General features: G+C 37.2%; 1 protein-coding gene across 1 annotated transcript in view; it reads right to left on the bottom strand.

The window, feature by feature from the left end:
- The window catches only part of VWA8 (von Willebrand factor A domain containing 8), a 168,820-nt gene that overhangs the window by 67,831 nt on the left and 87,540 nt on the right, over positions 1 to 13,449 (bottom strand). Inside the window, exons 24-25 of the mRNA XM_031056817.1 lie at positions 11,534 to 11,739; positions 4,160 to 4,311 (exon numbers count right to left, since the gene is read on the bottom strand). Of these exons, the coding sequence (XP_030912677.1) occupies positions 4,160 to 4,311; positions 11,534 to 11,739 (358 nt within the window). The remainder of the gene's footprint in view (positions 1 to 4,159; positions 4,312 to 11,533; positions 11,740 to 13,449) is intronic.

Raw genomic sequence — 13,449 nt, forward strand, 5'->3', positions numbered from 1 at the left:
AAATTGCAGATGGTCTGAACTGTGCACTGAAATGGCAGATTAACATGAATTTAGAAAAATATGACATAACAGATGTCAATGGGAAAAACAAAATGTAATTGTATACATAAAGAAAGATAATGAGTTAGTACCATGAGTAATTTATTTTACCTACTATGTCTTGGCAAACCATCATAGACAATCCATCTGCTTTACATACAATACTGATAAAAATCATAAACTGGTGGACAGGTGGTACCAGGAGAGACAGAAAGTATTTTAATACCTGACAATACTGAACATGTCAGTACCTTGAAGAATGGTTATCCTACCTGGAAAAAAAATGACAACTGAAGAAAGGAAAAAGACCAAGTAAAGCATTCCTTTACAGGTCTAATACATGATATTAATTTTGCTAATAAATAAATTATTATCAACAAATTAATTTCTCTCTTGAAAGAACAACTACTGCAAGAATCATCCTGTAAATGGTCATTATATACCATCTAATCTTCCCTTCCAACACTAGGTAGATTAATTCCAGAATTTAATCTAAAATTCCTGTAAGGGTCACCTGCAAGCATCTGTTTAATTTTCCTTGGATTTCAGCAATTTCAGCTGGACATATACCTAAATAATTCTTTTATTGAGACCCTGTATTTCAGTGTGCTGCTTGTGTGTCTCATGAATTTTTTTCCTATATTTACAGCAGTTATATTGCAGCAGCAATTTAAATAATTCTGATTTATGCAAGTTTTCTTTTCGATTCAGTAACTGGAGACAGACTTCTCCAAAGCTTATTAAAATAAGAATTCATAAATCGTTCGATTCAAGACATGGCAGAGAGCACCTGTGTAATGGAGGCAGCATTTCACTATAACAATTTTCCTCCCCAGAATCTCCTGGAAAGGCTTCTGTATCACAAAATTTAATTGTACAGAATTTTTATTCTTATACAACAATTTTGCTGTTGTATGACTAACAGCCTCAGGAAGAATTCATTTGGACTACTATCCCAGTTTTCATGTTACTTAATAGAACTGCTGTGCAATTTATTATGATAGCTAGTAAGTCTTTAAAGTCTACCATAAAAAAGACTGGGGTACAAAAGTCATCTGTGAGGATATGATGTTGTTGCTGGAACATAGAAATCACACCTAAAAATCACATCTTCAGACTGCCAGCTTGTGAGAGCCTAGAAGCAGATAGGAAAACTAGCTTAAAACAGAAAGTGATATTGACATGTCATAAAACCAATCTGAAAAAACCCAATACAGTAAGAAAAATGTAAGTGTGAAGAAAGTTGATCACATAAAGTGAAGATGGGGTAAGTGCTATGGAGAGTTTTGCAAAAAGGATGTGGAGATTTATGTTTAGAAAACCAGAGATGAGTTAAATATGGCATGAAATGCAAACATTCTGAGCTTTTAAAATGTCAATACATTTCTATTCTGTACTCTCATACTACTGTACTTGGCTCCAGCCATAATGAACTTTACCAGTTTCACACCCAATACTTAAGGATGGACACACATCAAATGAAGACAAGGAGCATAAAAGAAAAATAAAACCAGAGGCCTTAAAAACAGGGAAGATTGAGAGGTGACTTTCTAGTGCTGAGGCTATTTAGAAACAAGACTGACTTTCCTTGGGAGGTTATAGAATTTCATCTCTGAAGGTCTTCAGGCATGAATCACGAAAAAAATGAGCTAAGGTTTTAGAATAACCTGCATCTTTTCTGAAGGAAGTGGGCTGGACTAAATGAACACCATTATCCTATTCTCAGATTCATGGAAAACAATAGAGAGGGCAGTACTCCAGCATCTTTTCTGCAGCAGTCCAAACAACATATACCAAATTACCTCAATGTGTCTGTCCATCATGGGAGATTGCAATACGGGCTGGAACAGATTTGGAGAGATTATCTCAATGTTCTTTAACCTCAAGGCAAAATCAACTGTGCCTAAACATGAAAGATGTGGCTGTAATTCAAGGTGATCTACCTGTGGCTTACATAGGAGCGAACCTCATGACCAAAATCCAGGTTGTCTTACAATGCAGCGGTAAGAACCTGAAATGCCAGCTGTAGTGGATGAGAGGGAGGGATTGAGACCAAGACAGGTCTCAAGTTGGACAGACCATCAAAGCCAAGTACTCAGCCCAGCACAGTGAGAACTAAGAAAAAGTTGTTTTTATCAGCTGTATGTGAACTGCTCCTGTATTTTCTCCTCCCCTGGGCCTTCAGTGTACAAATTACATGCTCACAGCTGCGGGTCTAGTAAAGTTTTTGATAAGCATCTTGTGGAGATCTTGTAAGTCTGTCATGCTTGGTGTAACCTGTCCTAGAAAACCTCAGTGATGAACTCAAAATGATCAGCTGATTATCTTTAATTCAATATAATTACATTTTTCTTTTATCTTCTCACCTCTAGACTGAGCAGTCCCCAACTACAGCAATCTTTCTGTTATGGTTCCTAAATCTCCAATTGTCTCATTACTAAAGAATCCTCTCCCACATCTAATACTTCTAGAATTATACAAAGACCAAATTTCTCAAAAACTATAACCAACATTGTAATTAGTTAAAATAGAAATTAATAAGTGATGTTCAACAAAGAAATTATAGCAAGAGTTTCAAGTGTGTTCTGTCAATTTGACAGACTTTGTCGTTGCTCAAGTACTGGTTCCCCAGGCATGTAATAGTCCTGTCATGAAAATTAAAAGGTACACCACAGGCACTACTCTGCCAATCTTTTTTATTATATGTAGGATATTAGATATGATAACAGTGGTGCTGCAGCAGGAGAAACCTACACATGGACACTTAACACCACAGAATGTATAAGGCTGGAAAGGACCACAATGGTCATCTGCTCCAACCTCCCTGCTCAAGCAGGGTCACCCAGAGACACAGGGCTGCTCCAAAGGCTTTTGAATATCTCCAGTAAGAGACACTCCACAACCTCTCTGGGCAATTTGTTCCAGTGCTCACTCACCCATACCAGAATCACTATCAATACATCATACCATAAAAATCAGTCCCTCCTTAGCAAGTATAAAACATGTATGTCATGTGGCAAACTCAGTTTTCCATATATTCATAAAGCTTTCTCCATGAAAGGGAAATATTTGTTTCTTCATAAATAAATTATGTATTAGAGCTCAAGACAGAGTAAGTTTTCTAATTCTTTTTGAATATGATCTACTTAAGCCTGTTTTCTGTGAATTTTGGAAGAGTGTATTACATTTGTTTCACAGAATCATAGAATAGATTGTGTTGTAAAAGACCCTAATGATCCTCTGGTTTCAACAGCCCCTGCCATGGGAAGGGACACCTTCCACTAGACCAGGTTGCTCAAAGCCCTGCCCAACATGGCCTTGAACACTTGGAGAGAGGGGGCACCCACAACTTTTCTGAGGAACCTGTTCCAGTGCCTCACCAGCCTCACAGTAAAGAATTTCTTCCTAATATCTCATCTAAACATACCTACCCTCTTTCAGTTTAAAGCCATTCCCCCTGGTTCTGTCAATAAAGGGCCTTGTAAAAAGTATCTCCCCAGCTTTCTGGTAAGGCCCCTTCAGAGCGTGGGGGGTGGCTTGAAGACAGGAGGGAATTACTACATAATGTAGCTGGTTGGATTCTAACCTCTGCAAAAGAAGTATATGGTGTAATATATCAACTAATAATATAATTAAAGAATAACAGTGATTTACAGACACATACAAAAGCTGTTCTTCAAGCTTACATGCACTGCTCCATTCAGAAGAAATACTTTTGCAGAGCCCTCTATGAGCATCAAAGACAAAACCCAGCTACCACTGAATATAACTTTTTTTTCTGCAGACTTAGATGATAAGTAACAGGACAGAAGTGTATTGCAATTGAATTAAAAACACAGGAGAAGAAACAAGTATTTCCCTTTATTAAGATATACCTGTTTACCTTACAAGCTATTAATATGTACATGGATTTTATAGATTAAATATTAATAATAAGCAAATGCTCATGAAGTAACTTATATTGTTGTAACTCATTTGGAAGATTATAAATTTGAACCAGTGGAGGATTGACTTCCAAGAATTCCAGGTTGTTTTAAAATCAATTAGCAGCAAGATAACACACTTATAAAGTGATAATGAGAAATATGTCTTCTTAATATATATCATATGTTATTCTTACTCCTTGGCCAGCTGTACATTGGTCGGTTTTGCTCCAATAGGTATCCCATATTTGTGCAAAGTTTTGTATAAAATTTCACGCACTTCATTGTTGTAGGAGTCAAAGTCAAACACGTTTCGAACAACGTTTGCAAGTCCTTCAGATGGAAATTTCTGTAAAGAAACAGACCACCAAATTTCTTTTAGTGACTATCTATTAAGTTACGGCACATCGTTATGTACCTCTAAAATGAACAACTGTAAATCTGATTGACAGACAAGTTCTGAAGTAATCTTTACTCTTCATTTCCAGGACATCATTTCAAGTCAGAATGAAATTACTGACACTAAACTTGATTTAAGCAAAAAAAGCATGTGACAATTATTTAACACTAAACACCATTAATGGTTTAAAAAATTACTTTCATTATACACACAACAAGATGGTGTAATCATTGGAGAATATAATTAATACTAGCCTGTATTCTTAAAATTTGCTTTCTGTAGGACTTGGGAGTGCTGGAAGGTGAGAAATTGGACATGACCTGGCAATGTGCACTTGCAGCCCAGAAAGCCAAACGTGTCCTTAGCTGCACTTAGCAGTGCAGAGTCAGGGAAGAGATTCTGCCCCCCTGCTCTGCTCTGGTGAGACCCCACCTGCATCCACTTCTGCGGTTCTCAACATAAGAAAGACATGGACCTGCTGGATTGAGTCCATAGGAGGGCCTCAAAGATGATCAGAGGGCTGGAGCACCTCTCCTGTGAAGACAGGCTGAGAGAGTTGCTCAGCCTGGAGAAAACTCTAAGGAAACCTTATAAGACCCTCCAGTACCTAAAAGGGGTTATAAGAGAGATGGAGAGAGACTGGAAGAACATGTAATGATAGGACAAGGGAGAATTGCTTTAAACAGAAAAAGAGGAGATTTAGATCAGGTATTAGGAAAAAATTCATTAGGAAGAAATTCATGAGGGCAGTGAGTCACTGGCATAGGCTGCCAAGAGAAGTTGTGGATGCCCCGTTCCTGAAGTGCTCAAGGACAGGTTGGATGGGGCTTTGAGAACCTGATCTAGTGGAGGGTGTCCCTTCCCACAGCAGCAGGGAACTAGAATATCTTTTAGGTGCTTTCCAGCCAAAACTATTCTAGGATTCTATAAGCTAAAATAAGAGAGATGAAGAATTTTTAATATCAGAAAACCACTCGGAGAAACTGATGTCATTGATTAAGAAAGCCACTGAGGTGGAGGACCCCAAGCTGGAGCAGGTATATGCCAAAAGGAGGCTGTGATCTCTGGCTGTGAGAAGCCCACACTGGAGCAGGCTCTTGGCAGGACTTGTGGCCCTGTGGGGAGAGGAGCGCACACTGGAGCAGGTTTGCTGGCAGAATTTGTGACCCTGTGGAAGGGCCCCAGGCTGGAGCAGTTCCTGCAGAACTGCAGCCAGTGGGAAGGACTCACAATAGAGAAGCTCATGGAGGACTGTCTCCTATGGGAGGGATCCCACGCTGGAGCATAGGGGGAAGTCAGTGAGGAGTCCTCCCCCTGAGGAGAAAGTGGTGGCAGGGACAACATGAGAAGAACTGATCACAGCTCCCTTTCTCCATCCTCTTGAGCTGCTGAAGGGGAGGAGGCAGAGAAAGGCAGGAGTGAGGTTGAACTTGGGAATAAGGGAGGAGTAGGGGGAAGGCGTTTTAAGATCTGTGTTTATTTCTCATCTTCCTACTCTGATTTGATTTGCTCTAAATTAAACTAATTTCTTCAAGTCAAGTCTGTTTTGCCTGTGACAGTAATTGGTGAGTGATCTCTCCCTGCCTTTATCTTGTTTTATAGGCATTTCAGTATATTTTCTCTTCCAGCAGAGGAGGGAAGTGACAGAATATATTTGGTGGGCACCTGGCATCCAACCAAGGTTAGCCCACCACAGATGTAAATGGAGCAAAGCAAATAAAAAGGATTTAAAAAAATAATTATCAACTTGCTGTATATCCTGGAACTTTACTGCCTAACTAATTTATTTTATCCTCTTTTTTTTGGCAAGAGATTGGAGTGAGAATCTTTCTATTTAAAAATGTCTCACTTTTTCTCTGCAAGCCTTCCATTCAAATACTAGATTTTTCAGACAAGGACCTAGACACTTCCATCTCAGTATGGCACATTGACAGTGATGAACATAAACTTGTGGAGAGATATTTTAAGAAGTTGTAGTCTTAATTGTTTTTTCCCCATTAGTCAGTTAGGCTGGTACGGAGAACTTGAAAAACAGACTTAAGTGTCAGAGAAGTTTATATATGTATTAAAAATACAGATATTTGAATCCTGACTTAAAAATTAAAACAGAAGAAAACAGAAGAATTTTAGAAATGCTTTGATCTATGCTCTTAATCAAATATCAGCATTAGGAGTTTAATATTTTCCTGACTTTATAAATATCTGATCTTGGTAATAAAATACCTGTGACACAAGCAATACTAAAATTAGCTAGTCACTGTGATAGACTAGAATATCACTGCTAAATTAAGCTTGTACAAACCTTTTTATCTGTGGTGTACATGGCACAGAATATTTTAATACTAGTGTTGCTATAAAAGCATACTAAACTATGTTCTGCTCTTTAAATCTGTCTATGAGGGACCTACTAGAAGTTCTGCACCATTACAGCTTAGCAAAATACAAGTTATTATGGGATAATGTAAAATTGTTCTACAGCCTAAGCTATCCTTGTTACAACACCCAGTTCTAACAAAGTAACAAGTATAATGAAAGACGTACTAAACCCATTCTCCCATCATCTATTCTAACTAAACACTAAATGTATAAACATTTCACACATGAGGTGAATTGAAAAGTTCATGACAATGTTAGTAGTGAAAGTGCTAACTTCTACATTTTAGTTGCACCTTGGCTTAATTGACCAGTAAGAAGTAGAGAATAATCCTGAAACAACATTTATATGATGAATACTGTGTTTTCTCTGTTCTTCTCAGTGAAAGCACAACCAACACACCAGCACCAAGCTATCTAATTTATTCATGAACTACGTTTTCACCTCCCCTGCATTAGGTACTGCAGAAACCTTGGTCAAGTACTTCAAATAATATCCAGTTTTCCCTAGAAGTCTCCAAGTATGTCTGCAGTTCTCTGAATCACTGCATAACTTCTGTCATCAGTATACTTTTCTGCAATGAATTGCATCAACAGTTCCATGCCTCTTGTGTCAGCAGGACATCATAAAAAATTTCCTGAGGTACAACAGATGGCTTCTGGGAACACAAGCCATTTGTACAAATGTCCGCTACTTCAGTAATTTAAAAAAATCACAACTCTCCTGTTTCAACTAGAACAAATCCAATCCCTCTTTAATAACTGCTTACTGAAGAAAGGAAATGACAGCTCATTTAAAGGGAAAAAAAAAAAAAGACAAGAAAATCCCAAAAAAAGGTTGACTGTTTGGGGCTTGAACTGAACATTAAAAAAAAATCATTTGGTTTCTATTGATTTTTAAAATGAGATTACTAGAGAAAATATTGACCTCTTATCAGTCTGACTGTCATTCACTGATTTTTCCCCTTACAACTAACACTTCTGTGTGTACCTTAGATTATTTTCAGAACTTAGATTCTTGGCTATTCCTTAAAATAGTAAGCAACACAGTTTTTTGCTTTCAACAATTGTATATTTTTATTCATATATTGTATGCTTTATTTGATAGAGAATTTTACGTGGTGAAAAAGCCATATATTTTTAGATCTAACATTCCATGAAGGTATGTACTGCTACAGCCTGTGTAAAATCTATGAGCAAAATTGTAATTTCCAGTAGAAATCAAGAATCCTAATTCAAATATGCTATACCCATTGAAGTTTACTGTACTTCTACCACTGTCCTGAAATGAAAGTGATAAATGATCTGGTGTTCAGTCTGTAATGAGTCCAGACTTTTTGTTTTAGACTTCTGCCTTGTGTTCTCACTAACGCTCACTTCCCAATGTATCTTGGTGACTTCAGATATCTGTTAGTTCCTCCGTGCTCTTGGTTTCCCCCTTCACCTACCCCTACACCCTTTTACTGAATGTTGCCAGCTCTCTCTGTGCCTCCTCAGTTGTCCTTCAGCAGGGCCATGTCTATGGCTCACCCTGAGTGACAGACATACTAATGGATTAACCACTACTCGTGTCTTTAGTGGGCATCATCTACTGCCAAATGAAATAGCTGAATTCTCCCCCTGCAATTTCAATCAGTTCCTCTCTGTCACATAGCCACTGATTTTGATTAAACCAGCAGAGACCTGATTATATTTGAAAATTGATAACTGAGGTCCATTGTAACTGGCCAAAAGGCTAAAAGGTTATTAGGCAGCAAAGTGAGAAGGGGATATAAACTGTTTTTTGATAAGCCTAGTTTCCTTTTAAGATTAGGCTGAACATTAAAAAAAGGCACTATCTTATCACAAAAGCTTATGGAATGGGCCTTAAAACCTGATGATGAGTAGACTTCAGGCCCAGAAGTTTTCTTAGGCGTTTACTGTTTGGAAACAGTTATACTAGTGCCTACTATTAGGAAGCAATCTCAGATATAAAAAAGAAAGATGACTGAGAAGAAAAAATCTCAGTTTTCTGAAATTAAAGGACAGTTAGTAAAAAAGCTATTGCCATTTTATCTAGACTAATCTGGCTTTCCTGATTACCATCTACCAAGGTTTCATGAAAAACAGCATATCAGATTGCAGAGAAGCAGTCACAGCATACCCTGGTTACCGGCACCTTATGGTAACCCAACAGAGCAAGGGCAGAGCTTCTGAGCTTACCCATAAGCCATTATTAACATAAAGACTTTTGACATTTGACAGTCTGAAAACTGGAGGTGAGCAAGACAAAAAGGCTGTATCAGGTCACCTGCCAAGTAGAGCTGCAAGACCCAAATTCCAAAAGGAGAAAAAGTTGCAGCAATCAAGTTAGGTACCTGCATCAGACAACTCTCCATATGCCTGTAGTTTTGGGTCTTCAAAATAGTTTGGTGTCTGAAGCATCATGAAAATAAACCTTTCCCTAAGAAAAAGTTAGTAGAGAGGCAACCTAGCTCTGAACACAATGTCTAAGCTACAACTAAATTACTACATGTTCCCTACTTGCATAATCTTTAGAGGAGGATAATCTTGTAACTGTACTCCTTATGTGTATCCTAAATGCTGAAGATCACAGTCAGTCAGAGATTAGCCTAACAATATGCTGATACCATAGCAATCAGTATATTTTTGACTGACTAGTCCTGATGCTCAGATGCGCTGTCAGACAACAGTAATCAAAAGCACTTTTTTCGTCCAAAACATCCAACCTTTTTTTACACAAGCAAAAAATTCCAAAATTATGTGAAAGAAATCAACACAATAGTACAAAGAGAGCAGTTCTGTGGAACTGCTGTAAGGGAAATTGTTTAACAACATGACTAACTTCCCTCCTTCCTTCCTAAGGACCAGCAATTTTATTGACTCATTTCCCTCCTTCCTCTTTCTTCTCTACCTGAAGACCTAAAAGTTTCTTACTTTGGAATAACCTTTATGTCTATATTCATTGTTTACAGTTGGCTACTCAGTTTTTTTATTATTCAGATTGAAAACCAAGTTACAGTAAACAAAATGTTCTATTCTTGCTAGGAGACTGGGATCTTGAAAATAAATGTTACAAAGCAAGTCAAAGATGCATGTTGGAGAGGTATTTGGATATTTACACTTTGAAAGAGGTGAAAGCTTAGCAGATGGGAAACTTCCCCACTGAACTGCACCCAATGTCCAGGTTGAAGTGACCATACTAATCTGCTTAAGTGAAGGAGACAGAAGCAGACAGTAAGAGCCCTTAAGACAATTAGCAATGCAGCTCTTTCAATCTCCAATTAGATGCTGTTCACACGCAAATAATACAAGAATTAAGTCTTATGTTTCTGCACTGATCACTAACAGAAATCAGTACAACTTCAGGTTACTTGGAGATAGATGATGATGGAAAGAAGCTAGGAAGGAAGGTAGGAAGAGCAGAAGGGTATGAAGACAAAAACCAGTTAATTTAACAAACACCCTAAAAAAATAGCTTCTCAGCAGCTCAGCAAATATTCCTCAAGTCTGTAACTTTTCCACTGTCATTTTGAATGTAACTGTGTGTTTAGAGATCAGCATGTACATGTTCTATCAGCTTGGTAAACAAATACCTATCAGCTGGTAATGGATCCTAATAGACTGCTCTGCTTATGTGTTTATCTGGATTCCTCAGCCTTTAGGTCTGAATCTTATTAACCCTTAGCACAAAGTTACAGAGCATTATTTTTTCTTTCTATTATTGATAACATAGTAGCACCACTTTGTCTTGCGATCTTCTTGCACTCTAGAGACCACAGAACACAAAAATCTATCCTCCCCAGAAATCTAGATGAAGATTTTTGAAAGTAGTAATTCCACCCTGCAGGATCTGAATGTCTGTGTATACGGCTGAATGTGTGTGAATATTTACATGACCACAAACACAAAACTATCATGCCATACTGTTATACTATGCAGTATAAAACACAGGAGCAGTAGGTCCAAATTTGTGAGAAATTATATTCTAATTGTATTAATTACAATAATTTCCACTATTATTTAAAAACATTCAATATTTCAAGAAATGGCTTATAAATTAGCAAACTATCAATTTTAGAACTACAAACAGAACAAAATAAAAGCACTGCTATTTCAAAGAGCATTAAGACACTTTATATTCTCAATGCTTCAGACAAAAAAAATCCTTCACTTTATAAAGATAGAAGTCAGACTTTACTGTAATATTTAAAAACCAGATCACCATTAAATCAGAATTCAAAATTTTGCAGTTAAATATGTGTAGGAAGTAATCATGAATCCTACATATTCCCTTGGTGAGTTGTTGTCCATATAGCATTTTCCTTAGAAAAAAATCCACCACAGATGTATTAGTGTTATGCAGCAAGAATTTGTTTTTTTCACAGGAAAGGATTAAACCCACAAATTTTATAGCAAAATAAAACGAACAGTTGCACTGTCCTGGAAGCATTGTATGTTGAATATAGAGTTTTATAATGAGCGCCAGTATGAACATTGCACACAGTATTCACAGTATGTTACTTTTTTCTCACACAGTAGAAAAACAGATTTACAGGTTTTTTCCCTATCAATAAATAAATATGCAGAAAAACTATCTGCCCATGCACATCTGTGATCCTTACCCTCTGATTATCTGAGCATCTTTAATATTATACTTCTTTCAAAATGTAAAGTGTTTCACAAGAATTAAATAAAAATGCGTGAACAATAATGGCATCTTCTTTCTGAAACCTTCAGGCATTAAAAGATTAGTATTGATGAACTCAAGCTTTCAATTAAATGTGATGTACTTTACCTGTAAATGTTTTACAATGTTCACAACTTCTCTAGTTGAATAGGGGTAGTTAATAGTTCCTTGGTCAGCTAAGCTCCTGAGCTCTCCAAAAGCAGCTACCAGTTTCTGCAGAATTGCCTCTGGAACATCGGGACCATATTGTTTAAGCATTGCCAGTTCTGACTGTGGTTTGGGATTATCAACAGCATGGCAACTAAAAATGTCCCCTACAAAGAAAAAAGAAAAAGCACAAAGTTAGATAATTTATAAAGAAATAGCACCACAACAGCCTCTTTAAGTTTAATACTGGACCTTTAATAGAAAAGATATGACTCAAAAGAATGCTGAGTACCAAGTTGCTAAAACTGTGAAAACTATGAAGTAGAAGCTATGAGGAACATTGAGGTTTCTGGAAACATAGAGATCTCGCCTGTCATTTTAATGAATCTGATATCATGAGGGAAGAATCAACTTCAAGAAGAAACACAAATCAAATGAAATCAAATGAATGCAGGAAGAAATAAAAGAAAAAAGATTTTAAGAAAACATAACTGGCTGAATGGAACCCATTTTTGAACTCCTTCAAAACACCACAGAATTCAGGGAAATCTTGAAATGCAGGAAGGCCCTAATGCAAACCCAATTAAAAGGTCTAGAGGAAATACTGAATTTATCTTATCTTTTCTCCCTGCCTGTCTTGAAGTATGGTAAGAAATTTGGCAAGATATTATTTCCACACATTGGCATTATATTGATACCAAACTTATAATCGAGTTTATTCATAAAAAGCCTCTGAACAGTTGTACAAAACTTCGAAGAAGCATGATCAGATCCTGCAGAAAAAGGACGAACTAAAAGCAGAAGAAACCCTAAGCTGGAAAAATAATATCACTATAGAACCCCAAAGACTCAACCACACTTCTGCCATGCGGATCAAGAGCAGTAACACTGGGATGATTGGTTTTGTTTAAAGGGTTCATATAAGGAAGGAAACTAGGCTCTGAAAAATAAACACGACAGTAAATTCTCTTGAGGCAACATAGCTTTGTGAAATTCAGAACCAATGAGTTTCAGACAGAGAATGTCCATTCAGAGGGAAGCTCACCTGAAAAACAAAGAACTACTAAGTAATACGGACTTGGGTTTGCATCTGCTTCTTTGAGTATATTTTGAGTATACTATTTCTTGCAGATTAAGCATTATGGCCAAAGTTAATAGGCAAAACCACATAAATTAAGGTTCCTGCATATAAAGGGCCAAGCTAACACATATAATACAGTCAGTGGAGTCTGGAGGGTACTCAGTTCACAGCCATCATGCAGCAACAATGCCAAACCCTTGCTAGAGGCCCACTTAGACTAACAGTGGGCTATACATGCCAAAGAATTCTTCACCACTTACCCCTGTACATCTTAATTTTGTGGTTTTGCTGTGAGATGAAGCTCTGGGAATCTTTGCTGACACACAGAATTTCTGGGACCTACCAAGAGCTTTCTAAAACAAGGCTTCTGTTGATATGAAAATTGTTGATGTGAAATTTGGACAGCTTTACCTGATACTGAGATAAATTCAGTATCTTGTCAAACATACATATTTTACTAAGGCCATATGCATGGAGAAGCAAATAAAGACTAAGAAGCAAGTAGCACAGTGCTAGCAGCAAAATATACGGTAGCCTTTACTACTGAAAGCCCATCCATCAAGCTACCATCTCTTGTACCAAACAGGACAGTACCCGAGCTGTGGCTTGTATGATATGGGAGAAAAAAAAAAGTGAGCAGTTGAGAGAGCTGTAAGGTGTCAAGCTTATAGTTAATTTGTTTGCAGTATTTGTATACTCTATACATTCATTAACAAAGATTTCCATAACCTTGTGTCTGCAATATCCATCCAGATCCCATAAAACAAATTAGTTTTAACACAGAAGATCACATACA

Source organism: Geospiza fortis, unplaced genomic scaffold (genome assembly GCF_000277835.1).
Source record: "Geospiza fortis unplaced genomic scaffold, GeoFor_1.0 scaffold194, whole genome shotgun sequence".
NCBI classification, from domain to species: Eukaryota; Metazoa; Chordata; class Aves; order Passeriformes; family Thraupidae; genus Geospiza; species Geospiza fortis.